Source organism: Callionymus lyra, chromosome 9 (assembly GCF_982586985.1).
Source record: "Callionymus lyra chromosome 9, fCalLyr1.hap1.1, whole genome shotgun sequence".
Classification (NCBI taxonomy): domain Eukaryota; kingdom Metazoa; phylum Chordata; class Actinopteri; order Syngnathiformes; family Callionymidae; genus Callionymus; species Callionymus lyra.
The window spans coordinates 7,079,506-7,105,238 of NC_141826.1; the positions used below are offsets into that span (position 1 = coordinate 7,079,506).

The 25,733-nt window shown below is 41.4% G+C and overlaps 1 protein-coding gene and 39 non-coding genes across 40 annotated transcripts; all 40 read left to right on the forward strand.

Annotated features, from left to right (window-relative positions):
* The first annotated feature begins 255 nt into the window (after positions 1-255).
* trnar-ccu (transfer RNA arginine (anticodon CCU)) lies at positions 256-328 on the forward strand. Its single transcript has one exon. It is a non-coding gene; the product is annotated as a tRNA-Arg (tRNA).
* A 303-nt stretch (positions 329-631) lies between these two features.
* On the forward strand, positions 632-704 carry trnar-ccu (transfer RNA arginine (anticodon CCU)). Its single transcript has one exon. It is a non-coding gene; the product is annotated as a tRNA-Arg (tRNA).
* Positions 705-1,005: 301 nt separating this feature from the next.
* trnar-ccg (transfer RNA arginine (anticodon CCG)) lies at positions 1,006-1,078 on the forward strand. Its single transcript has one exon. It is a non-coding gene; the product is annotated as a tRNA-Arg (tRNA).
* A 303-nt stretch (positions 1,079-1,381) lies between these two features.
* On the forward strand, positions 1,382-1,454 carry trnar-ccu (transfer RNA arginine (anticodon CCU)). The gene has a single exon. It is a non-coding gene; the product is annotated as a tRNA-Arg (tRNA).
* Positions 1,455-1,757: 303 nt separating this feature from the next.
* On the forward strand, positions 1,758-1,830 carry trnar-ccu (transfer RNA arginine (anticodon CCU)). The gene has a single exon. It is a non-coding gene; the product is annotated as a tRNA-Arg (tRNA).
* Positions 1,831-2,118: 288 nt separating this feature from the next.
* Positions 2,119-2,191, forward strand: trnar-ccu (transfer RNA arginine (anticodon CCU)). Its single transcript has one exon. It is a non-coding gene; the product is annotated as a tRNA-Arg (tRNA).
* A 127-nt stretch (positions 2,192-2,318) lies between these two features.
* Positions 2,319-2,391, forward strand: trnar-ccu (transfer RNA arginine (anticodon CCU)). Its single transcript has one exon. It is a non-coding gene; the product is annotated as a tRNA-Arg (tRNA).
* Positions 2,392-2,682: 291 nt separating this feature from the next.
* trnar-ccu (transfer RNA arginine (anticodon CCU)) lies at positions 2,683-2,755 on the forward strand. Its single transcript has one exon. It is a non-coding gene; the product is annotated as a tRNA-Arg (tRNA).
* A 950-nt stretch (positions 2,756-3,705) lies between these two features.
* Positions 3,706-3,778, forward strand: trnar-ccu (transfer RNA arginine (anticodon CCU)). The gene has a single exon. It is a non-coding gene; the product is annotated as a tRNA-Arg (tRNA).
* Positions 3,779-3,905: 127 nt separating this feature from the next.
* On the forward strand, positions 3,906-3,978 carry trnar-ccu (transfer RNA arginine (anticodon CCU)). Its single transcript has one exon. It is a non-coding gene; the product is annotated as a tRNA-Arg (tRNA).
* Positions 3,979-4,269: 291 nt separating this feature from the next.
* trnar-ccu (transfer RNA arginine (anticodon CCU)) lies at positions 4,270-4,342 on the forward strand. Its single transcript has one exon. It is a non-coding gene; the product is annotated as a tRNA-Arg (tRNA).
* A 950-nt stretch (positions 4,343-5,292) lies between these two features.
* trnar-ccu (transfer RNA arginine (anticodon CCU)) lies at positions 5,293-5,365 on the forward strand. The gene has a single exon. It is a non-coding gene; the product is annotated as a tRNA-Arg (tRNA).
* Positions 5,366-5,492: 127 nt separating this feature from the next.
* On the forward strand, positions 5,493-5,565 carry trnar-ccu (transfer RNA arginine (anticodon CCU)). The gene has a single exon. It is a non-coding gene; the product is annotated as a tRNA-Arg (tRNA).
* A 291-nt stretch (positions 5,566-5,856) lies between these two features.
* On the forward strand, positions 5,857-5,929 carry trnar-ccu (transfer RNA arginine (anticodon CCU)). The gene has a single exon. It is a non-coding gene; the product is annotated as a tRNA-Arg (tRNA).
* Positions 5,930-6,879: 950 nt separating this feature from the next.
* Positions 6,880-6,952, forward strand: trnar-ccu (transfer RNA arginine (anticodon CCU)). The gene has a single exon. It is a non-coding gene; the product is annotated as a tRNA-Arg (tRNA).
* A 665-nt stretch (positions 6,953-7,617) lies between these two features.
* trnar-ccu (transfer RNA arginine (anticodon CCU)) lies at positions 7,618-7,690 on the forward strand. The gene has a single exon. It is a non-coding gene; the product is annotated as a tRNA-Arg (tRNA).
* A 127-nt stretch (positions 7,691-7,817) lies between these two features.
* Positions 7,818-7,890, forward strand: trnar-ccu (transfer RNA arginine (anticodon CCU)). The gene has a single exon. It is a non-coding gene; the product is annotated as a tRNA-Arg (tRNA).
* A 298-nt stretch (positions 7,891-8,188) lies between these two features.
* On the forward strand, positions 8,189-8,261 carry trnar-ccu (transfer RNA arginine (anticodon CCU)). The gene has a single exon. It is a non-coding gene; the product is annotated as a tRNA-Arg (tRNA).
* A 287-nt stretch (positions 8,262-8,548) lies between these two features.
* Positions 8,549-8,621, forward strand: trnar-ccu (transfer RNA arginine (anticodon CCU)). Its single transcript has one exon. It is a non-coding gene; the product is annotated as a tRNA-Arg (tRNA).
* Positions 8,622-8,924: 303 nt separating this feature from the next.
* trnar-ccu (transfer RNA arginine (anticodon CCU)) lies at positions 8,925-8,997 on the forward strand. The gene has a single exon. It is a non-coding gene; the product is annotated as a tRNA-Arg (tRNA).
* Positions 8,998-9,124: 127 nt separating this feature from the next.
* trnar-ccu (transfer RNA arginine (anticodon CCU)) lies at positions 9,125-9,197 on the forward strand. Its single transcript has one exon. It is a non-coding gene; the product is annotated as a tRNA-Arg (tRNA).
* A 301-nt stretch (positions 9,198-9,498) lies between these two features.
* On the forward strand, positions 9,499-9,571 carry trnar-ccu (transfer RNA arginine (anticodon CCU)). The gene has a single exon. It is a non-coding gene; the product is annotated as a tRNA-Arg (tRNA).
* A 797-nt stretch (positions 9,572-10,368) lies between these two features.
* Positions 10,369-10,441, forward strand: trnar-ccu (transfer RNA arginine (anticodon CCU)). Its single transcript has one exon. It is a non-coding gene; the product is annotated as a tRNA-Arg (tRNA).
* Positions 10,442-11,302: 861 nt separating this feature from the next.
* Positions 11,303-11,375, forward strand: trnar-ccu (transfer RNA arginine (anticodon CCU)). Its single transcript has one exon. It is a non-coding gene; the product is annotated as a tRNA-Arg (tRNA).
* Positions 11,376-12,055: 680 nt separating this feature from the next.
* trnar-ccu (transfer RNA arginine (anticodon CCU)) lies at positions 12,056-12,128 on the forward strand. The gene has a single exon. It is a non-coding gene; the product is annotated as a tRNA-Arg (tRNA).
* A 303-nt stretch (positions 12,129-12,431) lies between these two features.
* On the forward strand, positions 12,432-12,504 carry trnar-ccu (transfer RNA arginine (anticodon CCU)). The gene has a single exon. It is a non-coding gene; the product is annotated as a tRNA-Arg (tRNA).
* A 127-nt stretch (positions 12,505-12,631) lies between these two features.
* Positions 12,632-12,704, forward strand: trnar-ccu (transfer RNA arginine (anticodon CCU)). The gene has a single exon. It is a non-coding gene; the product is annotated as a tRNA-Arg (tRNA).
* A 301-nt stretch (positions 12,705-13,005) lies between these two features.
* On the forward strand, positions 13,006-13,078 carry trnar-ccu (transfer RNA arginine (anticodon CCU)). The gene has a single exon. It is a non-coding gene; the product is annotated as a tRNA-Arg (tRNA).
* Positions 13,079-13,875: 797 nt separating this feature from the next.
* trnar-ccu (transfer RNA arginine (anticodon CCU)) lies at positions 13,876-13,948 on the forward strand. Its single transcript has one exon. It is a non-coding gene; the product is annotated as a tRNA-Arg (tRNA).
* Positions 13,949-14,809: 861 nt separating this feature from the next.
* trnar-ccu (transfer RNA arginine (anticodon CCU)) lies at positions 14,810-14,882 on the forward strand. The gene has a single exon. It is a non-coding gene; the product is annotated as a tRNA-Arg (tRNA).
* A 1,056-nt stretch (positions 14,883-15,938) lies between these two features.
* On the forward strand, positions 15,939-16,011 carry trnar-ccu (transfer RNA arginine (anticodon CCU)). Its single transcript has one exon. It is a non-coding gene; the product is annotated as a tRNA-Arg (tRNA).
* A 300-nt stretch (positions 16,012-16,311) lies between these two features.
* On the forward strand, positions 16,312-16,384 carry trnar-ccu (transfer RNA arginine (anticodon CCU)). The gene has a single exon. It is a non-coding gene; the product is annotated as a tRNA-Arg (tRNA).
* Positions 16,385-16,685: 301 nt separating this feature from the next.
* Positions 16,686-16,758, forward strand: trnar-ccu (transfer RNA arginine (anticodon CCU)). The gene has a single exon. It is a non-coding gene; the product is annotated as a tRNA-Arg (tRNA).
* A 303-nt stretch (positions 16,759-17,061) lies between these two features.
* trnar-ccu (transfer RNA arginine (anticodon CCU)) lies at positions 17,062-17,134 on the forward strand. The gene has a single exon. It is a non-coding gene; the product is annotated as a tRNA-Arg (tRNA).
* Positions 17,135-17,437: 303 nt separating this feature from the next.
* Positions 17,438-17,510, forward strand: trnar-ccu (transfer RNA arginine (anticodon CCU)). The gene has a single exon. It is a non-coding gene; the product is annotated as a tRNA-Arg (tRNA).
* A 301-nt stretch (positions 17,511-17,811) lies between these two features.
* trnar-ccu (transfer RNA arginine (anticodon CCU)) lies at positions 17,812-17,884 on the forward strand. Its single transcript has one exon. It is a non-coding gene; the product is annotated as a tRNA-Arg (tRNA).
* A 303-nt stretch (positions 17,885-18,187) lies between these two features.
* Positions 18,188-18,260, forward strand: trnar-ccu (transfer RNA arginine (anticodon CCU)). Its single transcript has one exon. It is a non-coding gene; the product is annotated as a tRNA-Arg (tRNA).
* Positions 18,261-18,563: 303 nt separating this feature from the next.
* On the forward strand, positions 18,564-18,636 carry trnar-ccu (transfer RNA arginine (anticodon CCU)). The gene has a single exon. It is a non-coding gene; the product is annotated as a tRNA-Arg (tRNA).
* Positions 18,637-18,924: 288 nt separating this feature from the next.
* Positions 18,925-18,997, forward strand: trnar-ccu (transfer RNA arginine (anticodon CCU)). Its single transcript has one exon. It is a non-coding gene; the product is annotated as a tRNA-Arg (tRNA).
* Positions 18,998-20,155: 1,158 nt separating this feature from the next.
* Positions 20,156-22,624, forward strand: smyd5 (SMYD family member 5). Its single transcript, XM_087799745.1, is given in 8 exon segments — positions 20,156-20,164; positions 20,765-20,835; positions 20,904-21,010; positions 21,089-21,145; positions 21,226-21,255; positions 21,258-21,304; positions 22,205-22,267; positions 22,475-22,624. Coding segments are annotated over 8 exon segments (534 nt in total).
* The last annotated feature ends 3,109 nt before the right edge of the window (positions 22,625-25,733 follow it).

Genomic DNA, 25,733 nt, shown 5'->3' on the forward strand with positions numbered 1-25,733 from the left:
CATCATATAGTATCATACATTTCCTCTGACAGCAATACCAGCTTTTGTGGATAGACTCTTATCCCAGGTAGTTGCTTTGTTGAAACAATAATGCATACTTTGCAAACAAATATTCACTTAATAACTTTTATCTTAATTGTCTCAGCAGAGTGGGGTAGTTGTAGCATGCATGGCTTTTAACCCAGAGGTCAGTGAATAGCAACCCTTGCTATTGTTATTTTTCGGCTTTGTGCTCTCATTCAACCATGCTGTACAGCCCCAGTGGCCTAATGGATAAGGCACTGCCCTCCTAAGGCAGGGATTGTGGGTTAGAGTCCCATCTGGGGTGTTGTTTTGCATGCTCGGCTCAAATTGCAGCACATTTAAAGCAATGACATCATATAGTATCATATATTTCCTCTGACAGCAATACCAGCTTTTGTGTATAGACTTTTATTCCAGGTAGTTGCTTTGTTGAAACAATAATCCATACTTTGCAAACAAATATTCACTTAATAACTTTTATCTTAATTGTCTCAGCAGAGTAGGGTAGTTGAAGCATGCATGGCTTTTAACCCAGAGGTCATTGAATAGCAACCCTTGCTATTGTATAATTTTGCAGCTTTGTGCTCTCATTCCACCTTGCTGTACAGCCCCAGTGGCCTAATGGATAAGACACTGCCCTCCTAAGGCAGGGATTGTGGGTTCGAGTCCCATCTGGGGTGTTGCTTTGCCTGCTCAGCTCAAATTGCAGCTCATTTAAAGCAACTTAAAAATGTATCATACATTTCCTCTGAGAGCAACACCAGGTTTCGTGTATAGACTCTTATCCCAGGTAGTTGCTTTGTTGAAACAATAGTGCATACTTTGAAAAACAAATGTACACCTAATAACTTTTATCTTACTTGTCTCAGCAGAGTGGAGGAGTTGAAGCATGCATGGCTTTTAACCCAGAGGTCAATGAATAGAAACCCTTACTATTGTGTAAATGTACAGCTTTGTGCTCTCATTCAAGCTTGCTGTACAGCCCCAGTGGCCTAATGGATAAGGCACTGCCCTCCGAAGGCAGGGATTGTGGGTTCGAGTCCCATCTGGGGTGTTCTTTTGCATGCTCGGCTCAAATTGCAGCACATTTAAAGCAATGACATCATATAGTATCATACATTTCCTCTGACAGCAATACCAGCTTTTGTGTATAGACTCTTATCCCAGGTAGTTGCTTTGTTGAAACAATAATCCATACTTTGCAAACAAATATTCACTTAATAACTTTTATCTTACTTGTCTCAGCAGAGTAGGGTAGTTGAAGCATGCATGGCTTTTAACCCAGAGGTCAGTGAATAGCAACCCTTGCTATTGTGTTATTTTACGGCTTTGTGCTCTCATTCCACCTTGCTGTACAGCCCCAGTGGCCTAATGGATAAGGCACTGCCCTCCTAAGGCAGGGATTGTGGGTTCGAGTCCCATCTGGGGTGTTATTTTGCATGCTCGGCTCAAATTGCAGCACATTAGAAGCAATGACATCATATAGTATCATACATTTCCTCTGACAGCAATACCAGCTTTTGTGAATAGACTCTTATCCCAGGTAGTTGCTTTGTTGAAACAATAATGCATACTTTGCAAACAAATATTCACTTAATAACTTTTATCTTACTTTTCTCAGCAGAGTAGGGTAGTTGAAGCATGCATGGCTTTTAACCCAGAGGTCAGTGAATAGCAACCCTTGCTATTGTGTTATTTTACGGCTTTGTGCTCTCATTCCACCTTGCTGTACAGCCCCAGTGGCCTAATGGATAAGGCACTGCCCTCCTAAGGCAGGGATTGTGGGTTCGAGTCCCATCTGGGGTGTTCCTTTGCATGCTAAGCTCATGTAAAGCAACTTAAAAATGCATGTCATACATTTCCTCTGAAAGCAACACCAGGTTTTGTGTATAGACTGTTATCCCAGGTAGTTGCTTTGTTGAAACAATAATGCATACTTTGAAAAACAAATATTCACCTAATAACTTTTATCTTGTCTCAGCAGAGTGGGGGTAGTTGGAGCATGCATGGCTTTTAACCCAGAGGTCAATGAATAGCAACCCTTGCTATTGTGTTATTATCCGGATTTGTGATCTCATTAAACCTTGTTTTACAGCCCCAGTGGCCTAATGGATAAGGCGCTGCCCTCCTAAGGCAGAGATTGTGGGTTCGAGTCCCATCTGGGGTGTTGTTTTGCATGCTCGGCTCAAATTGCAGCACATTTGAAGCAAAGACATCATATAGTATCATACATTTCCTCTGACAGCAATACCAGCTTTTGTGTATAGGCTCTTATCCCAGGTAGTTGCTGTCCAGCCCCAGTGGCCTAATGGATAAGGCACTGCCCTCCTAAGGCAGGGATTGTGGGTTCGAGTCCCATCTGGGGTGTTGCTTTGCCTGCTCGGCTCAAATTGCAGCTCATGTAAAGCAATTTAAAAATGTATTTCTCTGAGAGCAACAACAGGTTTTGTGTATAGACTCTTATCCCATGTAGTTGCTTTGTTGAAACAATAGTGCATACTTTGAAAAACAAATATTCACCTAATAACTTTTATCTTACTTGTCTCAGCAGAGTGGGGTAGTTGTAGCATGCATGGCTTTTAACCCAGAGGTCATTGAATAGAAACCCTTGCTATTGTTATTTTTCGGCTTTGTGCTCTCATTCAACCATGCTGTACAGCCCCAGTGGCCTAATGGATAAGGCACTGCCCTCCTAAGGCAGGGATTGTGGGTTCGAGTCCCATCTGGGGTGTTATTTTGCATGCTTGGCTCAAATTGCAGCACATTTAAAGCAATGACATCATATAGTATCATACATTTCCTCTGACAGCAATACCAGCTTTTGTAAATAGACTCTTATCCCAGGTAGTTGCTTTGTTGAAACAATAATGCATACTTTGCAAACAAATATTCACTTCATAACTTTTATCTTACTTGTCTCAGCAGAGTAGGGTAGTTGAAGCATGCATGGCTTTTAACCCAGAGGTCAGTGAATAGCAACCCTTGCTATTGTGTTATTTTACAGCTTTGTGCTCTCATTCCACCTTGCTGTACAGCCCCAGTGGCCTAATGGATAAGGCACTGCCCTCCTAAGGCAGGGATTGTGGGTTCGAGTCCCATTTAGGGTGTTCTTTTGCATGCTCGGCTCAAATTGCAGCACATTTAAAGCAATGACATCATATAGTATCGTACATTTCCTCTGCCAGCTATACCAGCTTTTGTGTATAGACTCTTATCCCATGTAGTTGCTTTGTTGAAACAATAATCCATACTTTGCAAACAAATATTCACTTAATGACTTTTATCTTACTTGTCTCAGTAGAGTGGGGTTGTTGTAGCATGCATGGCTTTTAACCCAGAGGTCAATCAGTAGCAACCCTTGCTATTGTGTTATTATCCCGCTTTGTGCTCTCATTCAACCTTGTTGTACAGCCCCAGTGGCCTAATGGATCATGCATCATACATTTCCTCTGAGAGAAACACCAGGTTTCGTGTATAGACTCTTATCCCAGGTAGTTGCTTTGTTGAAACAATAATCCATACTTTGCAAACAAATATTCACTTAATGACTTTTATCTTACTTTTCTCAGCAGAGTAGGGTAGTTGAAGCATGCATGGCTTTTAAGCCAGAGGTCAGTGAATAGCAACCCTTGCTATTGTGTTATTTTACGGCTTTGTGCTCTCATTCCACCTTGCTGTACAGCCCCAGTGGCCTAATGGATAAGGCGCTGCCCTCCTAAGGCAGAGATTGTGGGTTCGAGTCCCATCTGGGGTGTTGTTTTGCATGCTCGGCTCAAATTGCAGCACATTTGAAGCAAAGACATCATATAGTATCATACATTTCCTCTGACAGCAATACCAGCTTTTGTGTATAGGCTCTTATCCCAGGTAGTTGCTGTCCAGCCCCAGTGGCCTAATGGATAAGGCACTGCCCTCCTAAGGCAGGGATTGTGGGTTCGAGTCCCATCTGGGGTGTTGCTTTGCCTGCTCGGCTCAAATTGCAGCTCATGTAAAGCAATTTAAAAATGTATTTCTCTGAGAGCAACAACAGGTTTTGTGTATAGACTCTTATCCCATGTAGTTGCTTTGTTGAAACAATAGTGCATACTTTGAAAAACAAATATTCACCTAATAACTTTTATCTTACTTGTCTCAGCAGAGTGGGGTAGTTGTAGCATGCATGGCTTTTAACCCAGAGGTCATTGAATAGAAACCCTTGCTATTGTTATTTTTCGGCTTTGTGCTCTCATTCAACCATGCTGTACAGCCCCAGTGGCCTAATGGATAAGGCACTGCCCTCCTAAGGCAGGGATTGTGGGTTCGAGTCCCATCTGGGGTGTTATTTTGCATGCTTGGCTCAAATTGCAGCACATTTAAAGCAATGACATCATATAGTATCATACATTTCCTCTGACAGCAATACCAGCTTTTGTAAATAGACTCTTATCCCAGGTAGTTGCTTTGTTGAAACAATAATGCATACTTTGCAAACAAATATTCACTTCATAACTTTTATCTTACTTGTCTCAGCAGAGTAGGGTAGTTGAAGCATGCATGGCTTTTAACCCAGAGGTCAGTGAATAGCAACCCTTGCTATTGTGTTATTTTACAGCTTTGTGCTCTCATTCCACCTTGCTGTACAGCCCCAGTGGCCTAATGGATAAGGCACTGCCCTCCTAAGGCAGGGATTGTGGGTTCGAGTCCCATTTAGGGTGTTCTTTTGCATGCTCGGCTCAAATTGCAGCACATTTAAAGCAATGACATCATATAGTATCGTACATTTCCTCTGCCAGCTATACCAGCTTTTGTGTATAGACTCTTATCCCATGTAGTTGCTTTGTTGAAACAATAATCCATACTTTGCAAACAAATATTCACTTAATGACTTTTATCTTACTTGTCTCAGTAGAGTGGGGTTGTTGTAGCATGCATGGCTTTTAACCCAGAGGTCAATCAGTAGCAACCCTTGCTATTGTGTTATTATCCCGCTTTGTGCTCTCATTCAACCTTGTTGTACAGCCCCAGTGGCCTAATGGATCATGCATCATACATTTCCTCTGAGAGAAACACCAGGTTTCGTGTATAGACTCTTATCCCAGGTAGTTGCTTTGTTGAAACAATAATCCATACTTTGCAAACAAATATTCACTTAATGACTTTTATCTTACTTTTCTCAGCAGAGTAGGGTAGTTGAAGCATGCATGGCTTTTAAGCCAGAGGTCAGTGAATAGCAACCCTTGCTATTGTGTTATTTTACGGCTTTGTGCTCTCATTCCACCTTGCTGTACAGCCCCAGTGGCCTAATGGATAAGGCGCTGCCCTCCTAAGGCAGAGATTGTGGGTTCGAGTCCCATCTGGGGTGTTGTTTTGCATGCTCGGCTCAAATTGCAGCACATTTGAAGCAAAGACATCATATAGTATCATACATTTCCTCTGACAGCAATACCAGCTTTTGTGTATAGGCTCTTATCCCAGGTAGTTGCTGTCCAGCCCCAGTGGCCTAATGGATAAGGCACTGCCCTCCTAAGGCAGGGATTGTGGGTTCGAGTCCCATCTGGGGTGTTGCTTTGCCTGCTCGGCTCAAATTGCAGCTCATGTAAAGCAATTTAAAAATGTATTTCTCTGAGAGCAACAACAGGTTTTGTGTATAGACTCTTATCCCATGTAGTTGCTTTGTTGAAACAATAGTGCATACTTTGAAAAACAAATATTCACCTAATAACTTTTATCTTACTTGTCTCAGCAGAGTGGGGTAGTTGTAGCATGCATGGCTTTTAACCCAGAGGTCATTGAATAGAAACCCTTGCTATTGTTATTTTTCGGCTTTGTGCTCTCATTCAACCATGCTGTACAGCCCCAGTGGCCTAATGGATAAGGCACTGCCCTCCTAAGGCAGGGATTGTGGGTTCGAGTCCCATCTGGGGTGTTATTTTGCATGCTTGGCTCAAATTGCAGCACATTTAAAGCAATGACATCATATAGTATCATACATTTCCTCTGACAGCAATACCAGCTTTTGTAAATAGACTCTTATCCCAGGTAGTTGCTTTGTTGAAACAATAATGCATACTTTGCAAACAAATATTCACTTCATAACTTTTATCTTACTTGTCTCAGCAGAGTAGGGTAGTTGAAGCATGCATGGCTTTTAACCCAGAGGTCAGTGAATAGCAACCCTTGCTATTGTGTTATTTTACAGCTTTGTGCTCTCATTCCACCTTGCTGTACAGCCCCAGTGGCCTAATGGATAAGGCACTGCCCTCCTAAGGCAGGGATTGTGGGTTCGAGTCCCATTTAGGGTGTTCTTTTGCATGCTCGGCTCAAATTGCAGCACATTTAAAGCAATGACATCATATAGTATCGTACATTTCCTCTGCCAGCTATACCAGCTTTTGTGTATAGACTCTTATCCCATGTAGTTGCTTTGTTGAAACAATAATCCATACTTTGCAAACAAATATTCACTTAATGACTTTTATCTTACTTGTCTCAGTAGAGTGGGGTTGTTGTAGCATGCATGGCTTTTAACCCAGAGGTCAATCAGTAGCAACCCTTGCTATTGTGTTATTATCCCGCTTTGTGCTCTCATTCAACCTTGTTGTACAGCCCCAGTGGCCTAATGGATCATGCATCATACATTTCCTCTGAGAGAAACACCAGGTTTCGTGTATAGACTCTTATCCCAGGTAGTTGCTTTGTTGAAACAATAATCCATACTTTGCAAACAAATATTCACTTAATGACTTTTATCTTACTTTTCTCAGCAGAGTAGGGTAGTTGAAGCATGCATGGCTTTTAAGCCAGAGGTCAGTGAATAGCAACCCTTGCTATTGTGTTATTTTACGGCTTTGTGCTCTCATTCCACCTTGCTGTACAGCCCCAGTGGCCTAATGGATAAGGCACTGCCCTCCTAAGGCAGGGATTGTGGGTTCAAGTCCCATCTGGGGTGTTGCTTTGCATGCTCAGCTCATGTAAAGCAACTTAAAAATACATCGTACATTTCCTCTGAGAGCAACACCAGGTTTCGTGTATATACTCTTATCCCAGGTAGTTGCTTTGTTGAAACAATAATCCATACTTTGAAAAACAAATGTTCACCTAATAACTTTTATCTTACTTGTCTCAGCAGAGTGGAGGAGTTAAAGCATGCATGGCTTTTAACCCAGAGGTCAATGAATAGAAACCCTTACTATTGTGTAAATTTTCAGCTTTGTGCTCTCATTCAGACTCGCTGTACAGCTCCAGTGGCCTAATGGATAAAGCACTGCCCTCCTAAGGCAGGGATTGTGGGTTCGAGTCCCTTCTGGGGTGTTATTTTGCATTCTCGCCTCAAATTGCAGCACATTTAATGCAATGACATCATATAGTATCATACATTTCTTCTGACAGCAATACCAGCTTTTGTGAATAGACTCTTATCCCAGGTAGTTGCTTTGTTGAAACAATAATCCATACTTTGCAAACAAATATTCACTTAATGACTTTTATCTTATTTGTCTCAGCAGAGTAGGGTAGTTGAAGCATGCATGGCCTTTAACCCAGAGGTCAGTGAATAGCAACCCTTGCTATTGTGTTATTTTACGGCTTTGTGCTCTCATTCCCACTTGTTGTACAGCCCCAGTGGCCTAATGGATAAGGCACTGCCCTCCTAAGGCAGGGGTTGTGGGTTCGAGTCCCATCTGGGGTGTTGTTTTGCATGCTCGGCTCAAATTGCAGCACATTTAAAGCAAAGACATCATATAGTATCATACATTTCCTCTGACAGCAATACCAGCTTTTGTGTATAGGCTCTTATCCCAGGTAGTTGATGTACAGCCCCAGTGGCCTAATGGATAAGGCACTGCCCTCCTAAGGCAGGGATTGTGGGTTCGAGTCCCATCTGGGGTGTTGCTTTGCCTGCTTTTCTCAAATTGCAGCTCATGTAAAGCAACTTAAAAATGTATCATACATTTCCTCTGAGAGCAAAACAGGTTTTGTGTATAGACTCTTATCCCATGTAGTTGCTTTGTTGAAACAATAGTGCATACTTTGAAAAACAAATATTCACCTAATAACTTTTATCTTACTTGTCTCAGCAGAGTGGGGTAGTTGTAGCATGCATGGCTTTTAACCCAGAGGTCATTGAATAGAAACCCTTGCTATTGTTATTTTTCGGCTTTGTGCTCTCATTCAACCATGCTGTACAGCCCCAGTGGCCTAATGGATAAGGCACTGCCCTCCTAAGGCAGGGATTGTGGGTTCGAGTCCCATCTGGGGTGTTCCTTTTCATGCTCAGCTCATGTAAAGCAACTTAAAAATGCATGTCATACATTTCCTCTGAATGCAACACCAGGTTTCATGTATAGAGTGTTATCCCAGGTAGTTGCTTTGTTGAAACAATAATGCATACTTTGAAAAACAAATATTCACCTAATAACTTTTATCTTGTCTCTGCAGAGTGGGGTAGTTGGAGCATGCATGGCTTTTAACCCAGAGGTCAATGAATAGCAACTCTTGCTATTGTGTTATTTTCCGGATTTGTGATCTCATTAAACCTTGTTGTACAGCCCCAGTGGCCTAATGGATAAGGCACTGCCCTCCTAAGGCAGGGATTGTGGGTTCAAGTCCCATCTGGGGTGTTGTTTTGCATACTCGGCTCAAATTGCAAAACATTTAAAGCAATGACATCATATAGTATCATACATTTCCTCTGACAGCAATACCAGCTTTTGTGTATAGACTTTTATCCCAGGTAGTTGCTTTGTTGAAACAATAATCCATACTTTGCAAACAAATATTCACTTAATGACTTTCATCTTACTTGTCTCAGCAGAGTAGGGTAGTTGAAGCATGCATGGCTTTTAACCCAGAGGTCATTGAATAGCAACCCTTGCTATTTTGTAATTTTGCGGCTTTGTGCTCTCATTCCACCTTGCTGTACAGCCCCAGTGGCCTAATGGATAAGGCACTGCCCTCCTAAGGCAGGGATTGTGGGTTCGAGTCCCATCTGGGGTGTTGTTTTGCATGCTCGGCTCAAATTGCAGCACATTTAAAGCAAAGACATCATATAGTATCATACATTTCCTCTGACAGCAATACCAGCTTTTGTGTATAGGCTTTTATCCCAGGTAGTTGCTGTACAGCCCCAGTGGCCTAATGGATAAGGCACTGCCCTCCTAAGGCAGGGATTGTGGGTTCGAGTCCCATCTGGGGTGTTGCTTTGCCTGCTCAGCTCAAATTGCAGCTCATTTAAAGCAACTTAAAAATGTATCATACATTTCCTCTGAGAGCAACACCAGGTTTCGTGTATAGACTCTTATCCCAGGTAGTTGCTTTGTTGAAACAATACTGCATACTTTGAAAAACAAATGTTCACCTAATAACTTTTATCTTACTTGTCTCAGCAGAGTGGAGGAGTTGAAGCATGCATGGCTTTTAACCCAGAGGTCAATGAATAGAAACCCTTACTATTGTGTAAATGTACAGCTTTGTGCTCTCATTCAAGCTTGCTGTACAGCCCCAGTGGCCTAATGGATAAGGCACTGCCCTCCTAAGGCAGGGATTGTGGGTTCGAGTCCCATCTGGGGTGTTCTTTTGCATGCTCGGCTCAAATTGCAGCACATTTAAAGCAATGACATCATATAGTATCATACATTTCCTCTGACAGCAATACCAGCTTTTGTGTATAGACTCTTATCCCAGGTAGTTGCTTTGTTGAAACAATAATCCATACTTTGCAAACAAATATTCACTTAATAACTTTTATCTTACTTGTCTCAGCAGAGTAGGGTAGTTGAAGCATGCATGGCTTTTAACCCAGAGGTCAGTGAATAGCAACCCTTGCTATTGTGTTATTTTACGGCTTTGTGCTCTCATTCCACCTTGCTGTACAGCCCCAGTGGCCTAATGGATAAGGCACTGCCCTCCTAAGGCAGGGATTTTGGGTTCGAGTCCCATCTGGGTTGTTATTTTGCATGTTCGGCTCAAATTGCAGCACATTAAAAGCAATGACATCATATAGTATCATACATTTCCTCTGACAGCAATACCAGCTTTTGTGAATAGACTCTTATCCCAGGTAGTTGCTTTGTTGAAACAATAATGCATACTTTGCAAACAAATATTCACTTTCTGGGGTGTATTATACATTTCCTCTGACAGCAATACCAGCTTTTGTGAATAGACTCTTATCCCAGGTAGTTGCTTTGTTGAAACAATAATCCATACTTTGCAAACAAATATTCACTTAATGACTTTTATCTTATTTGTCTCAGCAGAGTAGGGTAGTTGAAGCATGCATGGCCTTTAACCCAGAGGTCAGTGAATAGCATCCCTTGCTATTGTGTTATTTTACGGCTTTGTGCTCTCATTCCCACTTGTTGTACAGCCCCAGTGGCCTAATGGATAAGGCACTGCCCTCCTATGGCAGGGATTGTGGGTTTGAGTCCCATCTGGGGTGTTGCTTTGCCTGCTTGGCTCAAATTGCAGCTCATGTAAAGCAACTTAAAAATGTATCATACATTTCCTCTGAGAGCAACAACAGGTTTTGTGTATAGACTCTTATCCCATGTAGCTGCTTTGTTGAAACAATAGTGCATACTTTGAAAAACAAATATTCACCTAATAACTTTTATCTTACTTGTCTCAGCAGAGTGGGGTAGTTGAAGCATGCATGGCTTTTAACCCAGAGGTCAGTGAATAGCAATCCTTGCTATTGTGTTGTTTTACGGCTTTGTGCTCTCATTCCACCTTGCTGTACAGCCCCAGTGGCCTAATGGATAAGGCACTGCCCTCCTAAGGCAGGGATTGTGGGTTCGAGTCCCGTCAGGGGTGTTCCTTTGCATGCTCAGCTCATGTAAAGCAACTTAAAAATGCATGTCATACATTTCCTCTGAAAGCAACACCAGGTTTCGTGTATAGACTGTTATCCCAGGTAGTTGCTTTGTTGAAACAATAATGCATACTTTGAAAAACAAATATTCACCTAATAACTTTTATCTTGTCTCAGCAGAGTGGGGTAGTTGTAGCATGCATGGCTTTTAACCCAGAGGTCAATGAATAGCAACTCTTGCTATTGTGTTATTTTCCGGATTTGTGATCTCATTAAACCTTGTTGTACAGCCCCAGTGGCCTAATGGATAAGGCACTGCCCTCCTAAGGCAGGGATTGTGGGTTCGAGTCCCATCTGGTGTGTTGTTTTGCATGCTCGGCTCAAATTGCAGCACATTTAAAGCAAAGACATCATATAGTATCATACATTTCCTCTGACAGCAGTACCAGCTTTTGTGTATAGGCTTTTATCCCAGGTATTTGCTGTACAGCCCCAGTGGCCTAATGGATAAGGCACTGCCCTCCTAAGGCAGGGATTGTGGGTTCGAGTCCCATCTGGGGTGTTATTTTGCATGCTCGGCTCAAATTGCAGCACATTTAATGCAATGACATCATATAGTATCATACATTTCCTCTGACAGCAATACCAGCTTTTGTGAATAGACTCTTATCCCAGGTAGTTGCTTTGTTGAAACAATACTGCATACTTTGAAAAACAAATGTTCACCTAATAACTTTTATCTTACTTGTCTCAGCAGAGTGGAGGAGTTGAAGCATGCATGGCTTTTAACCCAGAGGTCAATGAATAGAAACCCTTACTATTGTGTAAATGTACAGCTTTGTGCTCTCATTCAAGCTTGCTGTACAGCCCCAGTGGCCTGATGGATAAGGCACTGGCCTCCTAAGGCAGGGATTGTAGGTTCGAGTCCCATCTGGGGTGTTCTTTTGCATGCTCGGCTCAAATTGCAGCACATTTAAAGCAATGACATCATATAGTATCATACATTTCCTCTGACAGCAATACCAGCTTTTGTGTATAGACTCTTATCCCAGGTAGTTGCTTTGTTGAAACAATAATCCATACTTTGCAAACAAATATTCACTTAATAACTTTTATCTTACTTGTCTCTGCAGAGTGGGGTAGTTGGAGCATGCATGGCTTTTAACCCAGAGGTCAATGAATAGCAACTCTTGCTATTGTGTTATTTTCCGGATTTGTGATCTCATTAAACCTTGTTGTACAGCCCCAGTGGCCTAATGGATAAGGCACTGCCCTCCTAAGGCAGGGATTGTGGGTTCAAGTCCCATCTGGGGTGTTGTTTTGCATACTCGGCTCAAATTGCAAAACATTTAAAGCAATGACATCATATAGTATCATACATTTCCTCTGACAGCAATACCAGCTTTTGTGTATAGACTTTTATCCCAGGTAGTTGCTTTGTTGAAACAATAATCCATACTTTGCAAACAAATATTCACTTAATGACTTTCATCTTACTTGTCTCAGCAGAGTAGGGTAGTTGAAGCATGCATGGCTTTTAACCCAGAGGTCATTGAATAGCAACCCTTGCTATTGTGTAATTTTGCGGCTTTGTGCTCTCATTCCACCTTGCTGTACAGCCCCAGTGGCCTAATGGATAAGGCACTGCCCTCCTAAGGCAGGGATTGTGGGTTCGAGTCCCATCTGGGGTGTTGTTTTGCATGCTCGGCTCAAATTGCAGCACATTTAAAGCAAAGACATCATATAGTATCATACATTTCCTCTGACAGCAATACCAGCTTTTGTGTATAGGCTTTTATCCCAGGTAGTTGCTGTACAGCCCCAGTGGCCTAATGGATAAGGCACTGCCCTCCTAAGGCAGGGATTGTGGGTTCGAGTCCCATCTGGGGTGTTGCTTTGCCTGCTCAGCTCAAATTGCAGCTCATTTAAAGCAACTTAAAAATGTATCATACATTTCCTCTGAGAGCAACACCAGGTTTCGTGTATAGACTCTTATCCCAGGTAGTTGCTTTGTTGAAACAATACTGCATACTTTGAAAAACAAATGTTCACCTAATAACTTTTATCTTACTTGTCTCAGCAGAGTGGAGGAGTTGAAGCATGCATGGCTTTTAACCCAGAGGTCAATGAATAGAAACCCTTACTATTGTGTAAATGTACAGCTTTGTGCTCTCATTCAAGTTTGCTGTACAGCCCCAGTGGCCTAATGGATAAGGCACTGCCCTCCTAAGGCAGGGATTGTGGGTTCGAGTCCCATCTGGGGTGTTCTTTTGCATGCTCGGCTCAAATTGCAGCACATTTAAAGCAATGACATCATATAGTATCATACATTTCCTCTGACAGCAATACCAGCTTTTGTGTATAGACTCTTATCCCAGGTAGTTGCTTTGTTGAAACAATAATCCATACTTTGCAAACAAATATTCACTTAATAACTTTTATCTTACTTGTCTCAGCAGAGTAGGGTAGTTGAAGCATGCATGGCTTTTAACCCAGAGGTCAGTGAATAGCAACCCTTGCTATTGTGTTATTTTACGGCTTTGTGCTCTCATTCCACCTTGCTGTACAGCCCCAGTGGCCTAATGGATAAGGCACTGCCCTCCTAAGGCAGGGATTTTGGGTTCGAGTCCCATCTGGGTTGTTATTTTGCATGTTCGGCTCAAATTGCAGCACATTAAAAGCAATGACATCATATAGTATCATACATTTCCTCTGACAGCAATACCAGCTTTTGTGAATAGACTCTTATCCCAGGTAGTTGCTTTGTTGAAACAATAATGCATACTTTGCAAACAAATATTCACTTTCTGGGGTGTATTATACATTTCCTCTGACAGCAATACCAGCTTTTGTGAATAGACTCTTATCCCAGGTAGTTGCTTTGTTGAAACAATAATCCATACTTTGCAAACAAATATTCACTTAATGACTTTTATCTTATTTGTCTCAGCAGAGTAGGGTAGTTGAAGCATGCATGGCCTTTAACCCAGAGGTCAGTGAATAGCATCCCTTGCTATTGTGTTATTTTACGGCTTTGTGCTCTCATTCCCACTTGTTGTACAGCCCCAGTGGCCTAATGGATAAGGCACTGCCCTCCTATGGCAGGGATTGTGGGTTTGAGTCCCATCTGGGGTGTTGCTTTGCCTGCTTGGCTCAAATTGCAGCTCATGTAAAGCAACTTAAAAATGTATCATACATTTCCTCTGAGAGCAACAACAGGTTTTGTGTATAGACTCTTATCCCATGTAGCTGCTTTGTTGAAACAATAGTGCATACTTTGAAAAACAAATATTCACCTAATAACTTTTATCTTACTTGTCTCAGCAGAGTGGGGTAGTTGAAGCATGCATGGCTTTTAACCCAGAGGTCAGTGAATAGCAATCCTTGCTATTGTGTTGTTTTACGGCTTTGTGCTCTCATTCCACCTTGCTGTACAGCCCCAGTGGCCTAATGGATAAGGCACTGCCCTCCTAAGGCAGGGATTGTGGGTTCGAGTCCCGTCAGGGGTGTTCCTTTGCATGCTCAGCTCATGTAAAGCAACTTAAAAATGCATGTCATACATTTCCTCTGAAAGCAACACCAGGTTTCGTGTATAGACTGTTATCCCAGGTAGTTGCTTTGTTGAAACAATAATGCATACTTTGAAAAACAAATATTCACCTAATAACTTTTATCTTGTCTCAGCAGAGTGGGGTAGTTGTAGCATGCATGGCTTTTAACCCAGAGGTCAATGAATAGCAACTCTTGCTATTGTGTTATTTTCCGGATTTGTGATCTCATTAAACCTTGTTGTACAGCCCCAGTGGCCTAATGGATAAGGCACTGCCCTCCTAAGGCAGGGATTGTGGGTTCGAGTCCCATCTGGTGTGTTGTTTTGCATGCTCGGCTCAAATTGCAGCACATTTAAAGCAAAGACATCATATAGTATCATACATTTCCTCTGACAGCAGTACCAGCTTTTGTGTATAGGCTTTTATCCCAGGTATTTGCTGTACAGCCCCAGTGGCCTAATGGATAAGGCACTGCCCTCCTAAGGCAGGGATTGTGGGTTCGAGTCCCATCTGGGGTGTTATTTTGCATGCTCGGCTCAAATTGCAGCACATTTAATGCAATGACATCATATAGTATCATACATTTCCTCTGACAGCAATACCAGCTTTTGTGAATAGACTCTTATCCCAGGTAGTTGCTTTGTTGAAACAATACTGCATACTTTGAAAAACAAATGTTCACCTAATAACTTTTATCTTACTTGTCTCAGCAGAGTGGAGGAGTTGAAGCATGCATGGCTTTTAACCCAGAGGTCAATGAATAGAAACCCTTACTATTGTGTAAATGTACAGCTTTGTGCTCTCATTCAAGCTTGCTGTACAGCCCCAGTGGCCTGATGGATAAGGCACTGCCCTCCTAAGGCAGGGATTGTAGGTTCGAGTCCCATCTGGGGTGTTCTTTTGCATGCTCGGCTCAAATTGCAGCACATTTAAAGCAATGACATCATATAGTATCATACATTTCCTCTGACAGCAATACCAGCTTTTGTGTATAGACTCTTATCCCAGGTAGTTGCTTTGTTGAAACAATAATCCATACTTTGCAAACAAATATTCACTTAATAACTTTTATCTTACTTGTCTCAGCAGAGTAGGGTAGTTGAAGCATGCATGGCTTTTAACCCAGAGGTCAGTGAATAGCAACCCTTGCTATTGTGTTATTTTACGGCTTTGTGCTCTCATTCCACCTTGCTGTACAGCCCCAGTGGCCTAATGGATAAGGCACTGCCCTCCTAAGGCAGGGATTTTGGGTTCGAGTCCCATCTGGGTTGTTATTTTGCATGTTCGGCTCAAATTGCAGCACATTAAAAGCAATGACATCATATAGTATCATACATTTCCTCTGACAGCAATACCAGCTTTTGTGAATAGACTCTTATCCCAGGTAGTTGCTTTGTTGAAACAATAATCCATACTTTGCAAACAAATATTCACTTAATGACTTTTATCTTATTTGTCTCAGCAGAGTAGGGTAGTTGAAGCATGCATGGCCTTTAACCCAGAGGTCAGTGAATAGCAACCCTTGCTATTGTGTTATTTTACGGCTTTGTGCTCTCATTCCGTCTTGTTGTACAGCCCCAGTGGCCTAATGGATAAGGCACTGCCCTCCTAAGACAGGGATTGTGGGTTCGAGTCCCATCTGGGGTGTTGCTTTGCCTGCTCAGCTCAAATTGCAGCTCATGTAAAGCAGCTTAAAAATGTTTCATACATTTCCTCTTAGAGCAACAACATGTTTTGTATATAGACTCTTATCCCATGTAGTTGCTTTGTTGAAACAATAATCCATACTTTGCGAACAAATATTCACGTAATAACTTTTATCTTACTTGTCTCAGCAGAGTGGGGTAGTTGAAGCATGCATGGCTTTTAACCCAGAGGTCAGTGAATAGCAATCCTTGCTATTGTGTTATTTTACGGCTTTGTGCTCTCATTCCACCTTACTGTACAGCCCCAGTGGCCTAATGGATAAGGCACTGCCCTCCTAAGGCAGGGATTGTGGGTTCGAGTCCCATCTGGGGTGTTGCTTCGCCTGCTCAGCTCAAATTGCAGCTCATTTAAAGGAACTTAAAAATGTATCATACATTTCCTCTGAGAGCAACACCAGGTTTCGTGTATAGACTCTTATCCCAGGTAGTTGCTTTGTTGAAACAATACTGCATACTTTGAAAAACAAATGTTCACCTAATAACTTTTATCTTACTTGTCTCAGCAGAGTGGAGGAGTTGAAGCATGCATGGCTTTTAACCCAGAGGTCAATGAATAGAAACCCTTACTATTGTGTAAATGTACAGCTTTGTGCTCTCATTCACACTTGCTGTACAGCCCCAGTGGCCTAATGGATAAGGCACTGCCCTCCTAAGGCAGGGATTGTGGGTTCGAGTCCCATCTGGGGTGTTGTTTTGCATGCTCGGCTCAAATTGCAGCACATTTAAAGCAATGACATCGTATAGTATCATACATTTCCTCTGACAGCAATACCAGCTTTTGTGTATAGACTCTTATCCCAGGTAGTTGCTTTGTTGAAACAATAATCCATACTTTGCAAACAAATATTCACTTAATAACTTTTATCTTACTTGTCTCAGCAGAGTAGGGTAGTTGAAGCATGCATGGCTTTTAACCCAGAGGTCAGTGAATAGCAACCCTTGCTATTGTGTTATTTTACGGCTTTGTGCTCTCATTCCACCTTGCTGTACAGCCCCAGTGGCCTAATGGATAAGGCACTGCCCTCCTAAGGCAGGGATTGTGGGTTCGAGTCCCATCTGGGGTGTTGTTTTGCATGCTCGGCTCAAATTGTAGCACATTTAAAGCAATGACATCATATAGTATCATACATTTCCTCTGACAGCAATACCAGCTTTTGTGTATAGACTTTTATCCCAGGTAGTTGCTTTGTTGAAACAATAATCCATACTTTGCGAACAAATATTCACGTAATAACTTTTATCTTACTTGTCTCAGCAGAGTGGGGTAGTTGAAGCATGCATGGCTTTTAACCCAGAGGTCAGTGAATAGCAATCCTTGCTATTGTGTTATTTTACGGCTTTGTGCTCTCATTCCACCTTGCTGTATAGCCCCAGTGGCCTAATGGATAAGGCACTGCCCTCCTAAGGCAGGGATTGTGGGTTCGAGTCCCATCTGGGGTGTTGCTTTGCCTGCTCAGCTCAAATTGCAGCTCATTTAAAGCAACTTAAAAATGTATCATACATTTCCTCTGAGAGCAACACCAGGTTTCGTGTATAGACTCTTATCCCAGGTAGTTGCTTTGTTGAAACAATACTGCATACTTTGAAAAACAAATGTTCACCTAATAACTTTTATCTTACTTGTCTCAGCAGAGTGGAGGAGTTGAAGCATGCATGGCTTTTCACCCAGAGGTCAATGAATAGAATCCCTTACTATTGTGTAAATGTACAGCTTTGTGCTCTCATTCACACTTGCTGTACAGCCCCAGTGGCCTAATGGATAAGGCACTGCCCTCCTAAGGCAGGGATTGTGGGTTCGAGTCCCATCTGGGGTGTTGTTTTGCATGCTCGGCTCAAATTGCAGCACATTTAAAGCAATGACATCGTATAGTATCATACATTTCCTCTGACAGCAATACCAGCTTTTGTGTATAGACTCTTATCCCAGGTAGTTGCTTTGTTGAAACAATAATCCATACTTTGCAAACAAATATTCACTTAATAACTTTTATCTTACTTGTCTCAGCAGAGTAGGGTAGTTGAAGCATGCATGGCTTTTAACCCAGAGGTCAGTGAATAGCAACCCTTGCTATTGTGTTATTTTACGGCTTTGTGCTCTCATTCCACCTTGCTGTACAGCCCCAGTGGCCTAATGGATAAGGCACTGCCCTCCTAAGGCAGGGATTGTGGGTTCGAGTCCCATCTGGGGTGTTATTTTGCATGCTCGGCTCAAATTGCAGCACATTAAAAGCAATGACATCATATAGTATCATACATTTCCTCTGACAGCAATACCAGCTTTTGTGAATAGACTCTTATCCCAGGTAGTTGCTTTGTTGAAACAATAATGCATACTTTGCAAACAAATATTCACTTAATAACTTTTATCTTACTTTTCTCAGCAGAGTAGGGTAGTTGAAGCATGCATGGCTTTTAACCCAGAGGTCAGTGAATAGCAACCCTTGCTATTGTGTTATTTTACGGCTTTGTGCTCTCATTCCACCTTGCTGTACAGCCCCAGTGGCCTAATGGATAAGGCACTGCCCTCCTAAGGCAGGGATTGTGGGTTCGAGTCCCATCTGGGGTGTTCCTTTGCATGCTCAGCTCATGTAAAGCAACTTAAAAATGCATGTCATACATTTCCTCTGAAAGCAACACCAGGTTTTGTGTATAGACTGTTATCCCAGGTAGTTGCTTTGTTGAAACAATAATGCATACTTTGAAAAACAAATATTCACCTAATAACTTTTATCTTGTCTCAGCAGAGTGGGGGTAGTTGGAGCATGCATGGCTTTTAACCCAGAGGTCAATGAATAGCAACCCTTGCTATTGTGTTATTATCTGGATTTGTGATCTCATTAAACCTTGTTTTACAGCCCCAGTGGCCTAATGGATAAGGCACTGCCCTCCTAAGGCAGGGATTGTGGGTTCGAGTCCCATCTGGGGTGTGGTTTTTCATGCTTGGCCCAAATGTAAAGGTTTAGATTATACACAAACAATATAGATACACGAAGAGTTACTTGATGTTACTTTGTTTGAGAATAAATCAAAGCAAAATCAAAAATAAAACAGAGATTTGTGACAAACCATGTTTGTGTTTGCTAAAATGGGCTTTACAAATCTGGTTTGCCTTTCAAAACTGAAGTCCTACAGTGGCATAAGAAATTAAAGGATGCAGGAGCCTCCATGTAGGCCTCTGTAAAATGAGTACTAACAACTCAATCAAATCAATGAAAAATAACACAAATTAATTTACCATTGCAGGCCATATCTAACTTAAGTTCTCAACTTAACGAAAATTATTAAAATATTATTAAACTAAATTGCAAAGCACAAGGTTGGTGTATAAATAACTCTCACTTCAGATTTTTTTCCATTGTCTTTGGAAGGGTTTACACGCACAAACACTTTTTGTTTTCTTGGTAGCAGCAGGCATGGAGAGTTTATTCCGCTCTTCTTGGTCAGGTCAGCTCTTTCCGTGGCTTACACAGCAGTTGATTGCAAACCTCTATAGGGCCTCTGAGCTCACTCCACCCAGGGGTTGGCTGTCTCTGTGCCCCTTCTGAATAGAGGAGTTTGGGGCCACTGCATGTTAGCACTACACCTCTACCTTCTTAAGAAAACCACAACAGGTTCCTTGTCATGTCATTGGTTGTTCTCCCTCAGTCCGAATATCAGATTGAGGAGCCGATTAGAAGTTCATGAATTCCGTTGGTCTACGCTGTAGTAATAAACCATCAGCAAAGCTCTGCTGGAGGGCTGAACTAGCATGGAGCAGATTTATGAATGCATGTAAGGTCCAGCCACGCCCTCTTCTAGCTCAGGTCTTTTGGAGGGCCTCTTCTTGGGATGCCTTCCCACAAAGAAGGGGGCCTGACTGTATATTACTTTGAAAATGTTTCTCAAAAATGTAACAGGCGGAATTATCCTTGTTGATAGGCAAGCCCATATTGAATATTTACCAGCCCTTTTACAAGCTTAAGAATAATCAAAAATGTGTTTTTATAATGCTTTTTTTTCATAGAGATAATAGATATTCTAAAACGTTGAGCTGTCTTCTGTCACTTTACATTTAAACGATGCACACGTTTGTTAAAAATGCAACAATGGCTGAGGTTTTTTTCTTTTGTGTAGCATTGCTCTCTTCAGAGCTTGTTTAATATCCATCGATGGTCTTTACTGCGCTGGCGTGAGTGCTTTTATTTACGCTAAGGTTGGATAAGACAGTTTCCGACCCAATCTGAACATACTTTCTTGAAAAAAAACGATGCGACATTCACGATTTGTCTTGTCTTTTTGATACTGTACATACTTTGGCGTACGATTCTACACAATTGTTTCAATTTTAAAGCTATTTTGATTTCAAAGCATCGAGGTACAAACATGATACATTCATAAAAGTACTTTGTTTTCTCTTCTTTTCTTTCTTTCTTTCGCACTTCGATTAAACTACATTTCTGCTTCAGTTCTACAAATTTCCATTGAGCTCTGATTCAAAGCCTCCTTATTGAGGCACCTTACTGTGATCATCCGAGTAGATAATGTTGGTTCATAAAGTCTCTTTGTCCTGATGAAATTAAGACAGTATTAGCAGAAGTCCGGCTCATTTAAGTAAACTACATAATCTGATTTCACTAATAATTGAAAGTTGACATACTTTATTTAATTCAATTTTCTTCATGAATGACGCAATTTGGAATTATATTTTGTTGCAGTGGTTTGTACCTGAGGGGTTCCACTCACTCTTTGCTCTGGTGGGAACCAACGGACAAGGCATCGGCACCAGGTTGAACATCACTAAATATATGTTCAACCTTCAACTGGATCTTAATCATGACGATCTTCACGCTTCAGTTCCCTCAGTCAGTGGGTTCACGCCTGTGACGCACTGCAGCTTTCAGGCCAGCAGAGGGAGCAGTTGGACTCCTTTATGGACCAGCTGTACAAAGACATTGAGAAAGGTCACTTTTCACTGCTAACTGATTTGGATGATGTATGATGTAAAGGTCAGATTGATGACCCCTTTGCTCATTCTGCAGAATTGGGAGACTTTCTCAACTGTGAAGGTTCTGGACTCTTTCTGCTTCAAAGCTCATGTAAGTCTCCATTTAATGAGCTATAATCGCTCACTTGGAGTCAAAGGTCAGCCGCTGACCCCTCACTGCCGCCCCTCTAGGTAACCACAGTTGTACACCAAACGCAGAGGCCCCTTCCTGCTTCACCTCTGTGCCCTGCTTGACATCAGCCCTGGCGAGGTCAGCAGACATGATCCATCCCAGTTTAGGACATTTTTTTTGTGTCTCAGTGTGAACAGTGGAAGTTGCTATGACAACTTGTCAGGTAGATTCAGAGATTTTTACATCTCTTGTCTCACCATGGCCTTGAAGCTGTCACCAGAGGCAACTGAACTCTGAGCTGAGACAGATTTTGAAGTGTAAATGAAGTTTGTATCAGAGTTGCACTTGTGCGTCAATTCAACTACACTTAAAGTTTACATTATACAAAAACTTCTTTCAACTTCTTTCAAAGTTCTTTATATTCCTGGTCTTGGTTGCTTTCGGAATTCTGTCATGTTTTTTGCAGCAAAATTATAATTGCACTGTTCAAACACTGGGGGCAGCTTATTCTCCCCTTTCCCGGCTATAATAAATTAGCCCTCAATTAAAGAGTTTTTGTTTTTTGGAACTAGCATAGATTAATGGTTTATCATAGGGGGAATTTATATATGATACGTACATGAATATTGAGGTAGGCTCTGTGGAGTTATTGCAATCTGTATTGTAAAACAGTCAGAAAGTAACATTGTTTTGAAAAAAAAACAAATATACCGGCATGAAATCATATATTCCCTCAGTGAGGTCAAGCAATATAAGCTATCTGGTCTGCTATTACAGGAAGATCCCTATGTTATGACGCAGTTACCAGTTCATCGAAAGAGAGTAACTGACGCGTCATGGTTGTTTCCCCCACTTCTATTTTACCTCTTCTGAACTGTGCCTGCATATTTCTAGACCATCAGCGTTGAAAAAGTATATTAACAATGAAGCTCAGATGAGTTCTTATCTAAAGTTTGTTTGTTCAGTTTGTAAATCAGGTTCAGGCCCGTCAACATCACATCATCGATCGTCACACAGAATGTCTTGCCTCAATTTTAGGAGATCTGCATCAGCTAGCTGGACTGCTGCCAGCGAGACCGGAGCCGTCAAAGCCGACTCAAATTCTGATGTAAATGTTGAAAACCTCTCAGATGGATCTGTGTGGAGTATTTTTCGATCAATACGAATCCTTTCAGGCATCAATGAGGAGTGTGGAGGCAGATGTTGGTGGTCCGATAGCTGCGCCTCATTCTCATCACTACTCACAATCCCCAAAGTGTTTTCTGTGGTTTTATTGATGGTTTAAAGATGGTGACGTGTGAATGTTCTCTCCACAGGGAGAACTACCTGTTCGCTTGCTCGTGTCCAAAGTGTGTCTCCCAGATGGACGAGCCGGATGTGACATCAGACGAAGAAGAAAAAGAGGAAGGAGTAGCAGGGGGTGAAACAGAGGGGGATGAGATAGAAGACGATGAGTGATGAAAGCTTGAATCTTTTCCTGTTCTTGCTGTTCCTGCCTCAGAATAAAGACTGTACATGCTCATTCACACAATCTGCAAGTTATTTAATGGAAACCAAACATTATTTCCTTATATGCACTTAATTATGTAGCTGTCACAAATTTGCAAGTTAGGATAAAGTTTTGGTTAACTGACTAACAGTCAATCATCAATCATCATACAGTAAGTAAGTAAGTAAGTCATTTTTATTTATATTGCGCTTTTCCAGACCAGGGTCACAAAGAGCTTAAACAATCAAAACAATATTCAATAAAGTATGTACTATAAAGGGCAAGATAAAACTGATAACAACACAGGAGTTCCAGAAAATCAAGGAAAAGCCCGAACAAATAAAAATGTCTTAAGATGTTTCTTGAAAGAGTCAGTAGACTCCATCAAGCGCAAAGAGAGAGGAAGATCGTTACAAAGCTTAGGAGCAACAGCCTGGAAGGATTTCTCTCCTCTGGTCCTGAACCGTGTGCGTGGAACCATCAGTAGATTCTGATCCACAGACCTCAGAGCCCGAGCTGGGGTGTAAGGCTGGATCAGATCAGTGATGTAAGGAAGAGCCTGACCATGAATAGATCTGAAAGTAAGAACCAGAATTTTAAAGTTGATCCTGAAAGAAACTGGAATCCAGTGAAGAGTTTTAAGGATCGGAGAAATGTGAGTTCTTCTACTTGAGCAGTCATAATTCTCGCTGCAGAGTTCTGAATCAACTGCAGGCGAGACAACTCCTTCTTGTTAAGACATGAAAACAAACTGTTGCAATAGTCCAGACGTGAAGACACAAACGCATGGATTACAAGATCCAGATCATGTTCCGACAACATTTTCCTAAGTTTAGAGATTTTTCTCAACTGAAGGAAACAGTTTCTGGTCAGTTTTCTGCAGTGTTGAACAAGAGACATGTCTTTATCAAATAGAACACCCAGGTTTCTAAGGATCAGTTTGACAGACTGACCTAAGTCACCCAAGTACTGACTCAACCCTGGAACCTTATCATCAGGAGCAATCACCAGAGTTTCAGTTTTGTCCACATTTAGCTGCAAAGTGTTTTCACTCAGCCATTGTTTGATTTCTAGCAAACAATTGACTAAGCTGTTCAGCTTCTGGGTCTTAGTTAAAAGGCCACTAGATGTCACTTTATGCTTTAAAATGTTTGACTCTGCTCTTTTAATTCAATAAAACCTGCAATCAGTTTCAATGTCAAAGTCCATCTACTCGCATATTAACATTAAGACATGGTATGATGATACAGTGTCTTCACTACACAGCTGTATCATGAGGCATCATCAACCCATCACTCACTGTCTGGTTTGCCAAACTCATGTATGGTGAGATAGGATCATTCATCTGGGAGTGGATTATAGTTATATATTGATCTATTCTTCAAATAAGTCTAGTCAATTGAGGTGGCTTTCTATTGAAGAGAGATCTTATCGAAAGCCTAATTTATATTTCATGAAAAAATGAACTTCCACCTGAAATACTTGCAACATTTTTAACTTTGAATTATTATTATTATTGACCTAGGTTTCTTGTACTTGTCTAGCACTGGAGCATCAATAGCAACTTGCTAAGAGACACAATGTAAGTTCTAAAATTGAAACTACTCAGTCACAGTCAGACCATGTGACCATCTAGATTCTGTCCCTCTTTATATTTAGGATATACGCTTTTTCTAATAAACCATCTGAGCAATGGGGAATGGCAACATCGATGCACTTCTTTTGGATGATGGTCTGAAGACTACCTTGCCAATGGAAGATGGAAGACTGCTTTCCTTGTCAAAGAAATATTAACCCAGAGACAGAACTTCTATTTTGGATCAACAAAACACACTTATATTCCCTTCAACCAGGCAAAGTTGGAGCTTGTCAGTTTCATGCCCGAGGATCTTCGTCTTCAAACAGTTGGATCCTCATGCCTCCACTGCTACATTTAGCACCCACGAGACAGCTCCAATGGAGAGGAACTGCTATGCGATCTGGGGTCAGCTGTTTCAAAGCCTCTCTAAAAAAAAGGCGAAAGACAATGAGAGTATGGGGAGATTGATCAGACCTTTGACCACATAATCACCACCTGTCCTCTGTATACACCACCCTCGGTGGCTCGTCTTTTCAACGTGGGACCTGGAGCTCAGGTGGACGATTGTTTATGATACATGAAAGAAGAAAAACCTGATTATCTAGGTTTCCAAAGTTGGATACACCAAACTGGTTTTCTTGTCTTACCTTACTGGTAAGTTCAAAAAGTATGCAGTAAAGCTGTTTGGTGGTCACATGGACACAGGAATGTCCTTTCTGCAAATTACAGTTTAGATCTTTTAACCCTTGTGGGCCTCTCGGTCAAAGTGATCAAGTGGCCAAAGACAAATGTGTTTGAGGTATCCCTTGTGTTGTCACTGGATCAAGTTGACCCTCAAACACATTTGTTTTCGGCAACTGTGTCACCTTGACCCAGAGTCAAGCTCGGATCACAGAAAACTTAAAATAATGTTCAGCCAGTCACAGCAGTAAATGGCTGGGACCTGTTTTCTCTTCTTCTAGAAGTGTTATTTGTACTGTAAAGTGTTTAGATTGTGGATCTAGAATAAAAGGGTATGCATAATTCAAATATAATACGGAAGTATTGAATTTAGTGTAAATAAAAAAATAAAAAAATAACACCATTGATTTTCTATAAGAGGAGAAGTTAGTTAGATAAGTAATAATTAAAAACTGAAACCAGTAATTTAGGTTGATCTGCATTTTTTATTTTGAAAAACTCACAGAATAAGCTCTAGGAGCAAACATGTAAAACGTTGATACTTCTTAGGCTTGTCCTCAACAATTACTTGTTATATTGGCATGTGTTTGCATCAGAATCCAAACTGTATGCATTTTATGAACATGGCAAACTGATAGATATGACCCCCCACCTGGGATTTGGATAGAAACCAGGTGATGAAACAGAAGTGAAATATCTACATGAGTCCATATGTTTCAATTTAAAGATAATTATTTTTCCATTTAAAATTCTGTCTGCGGAGCCAGACAATCTGATTAAAAGCAGGTCCAGATTTCTTTTATGTATATATTTATATA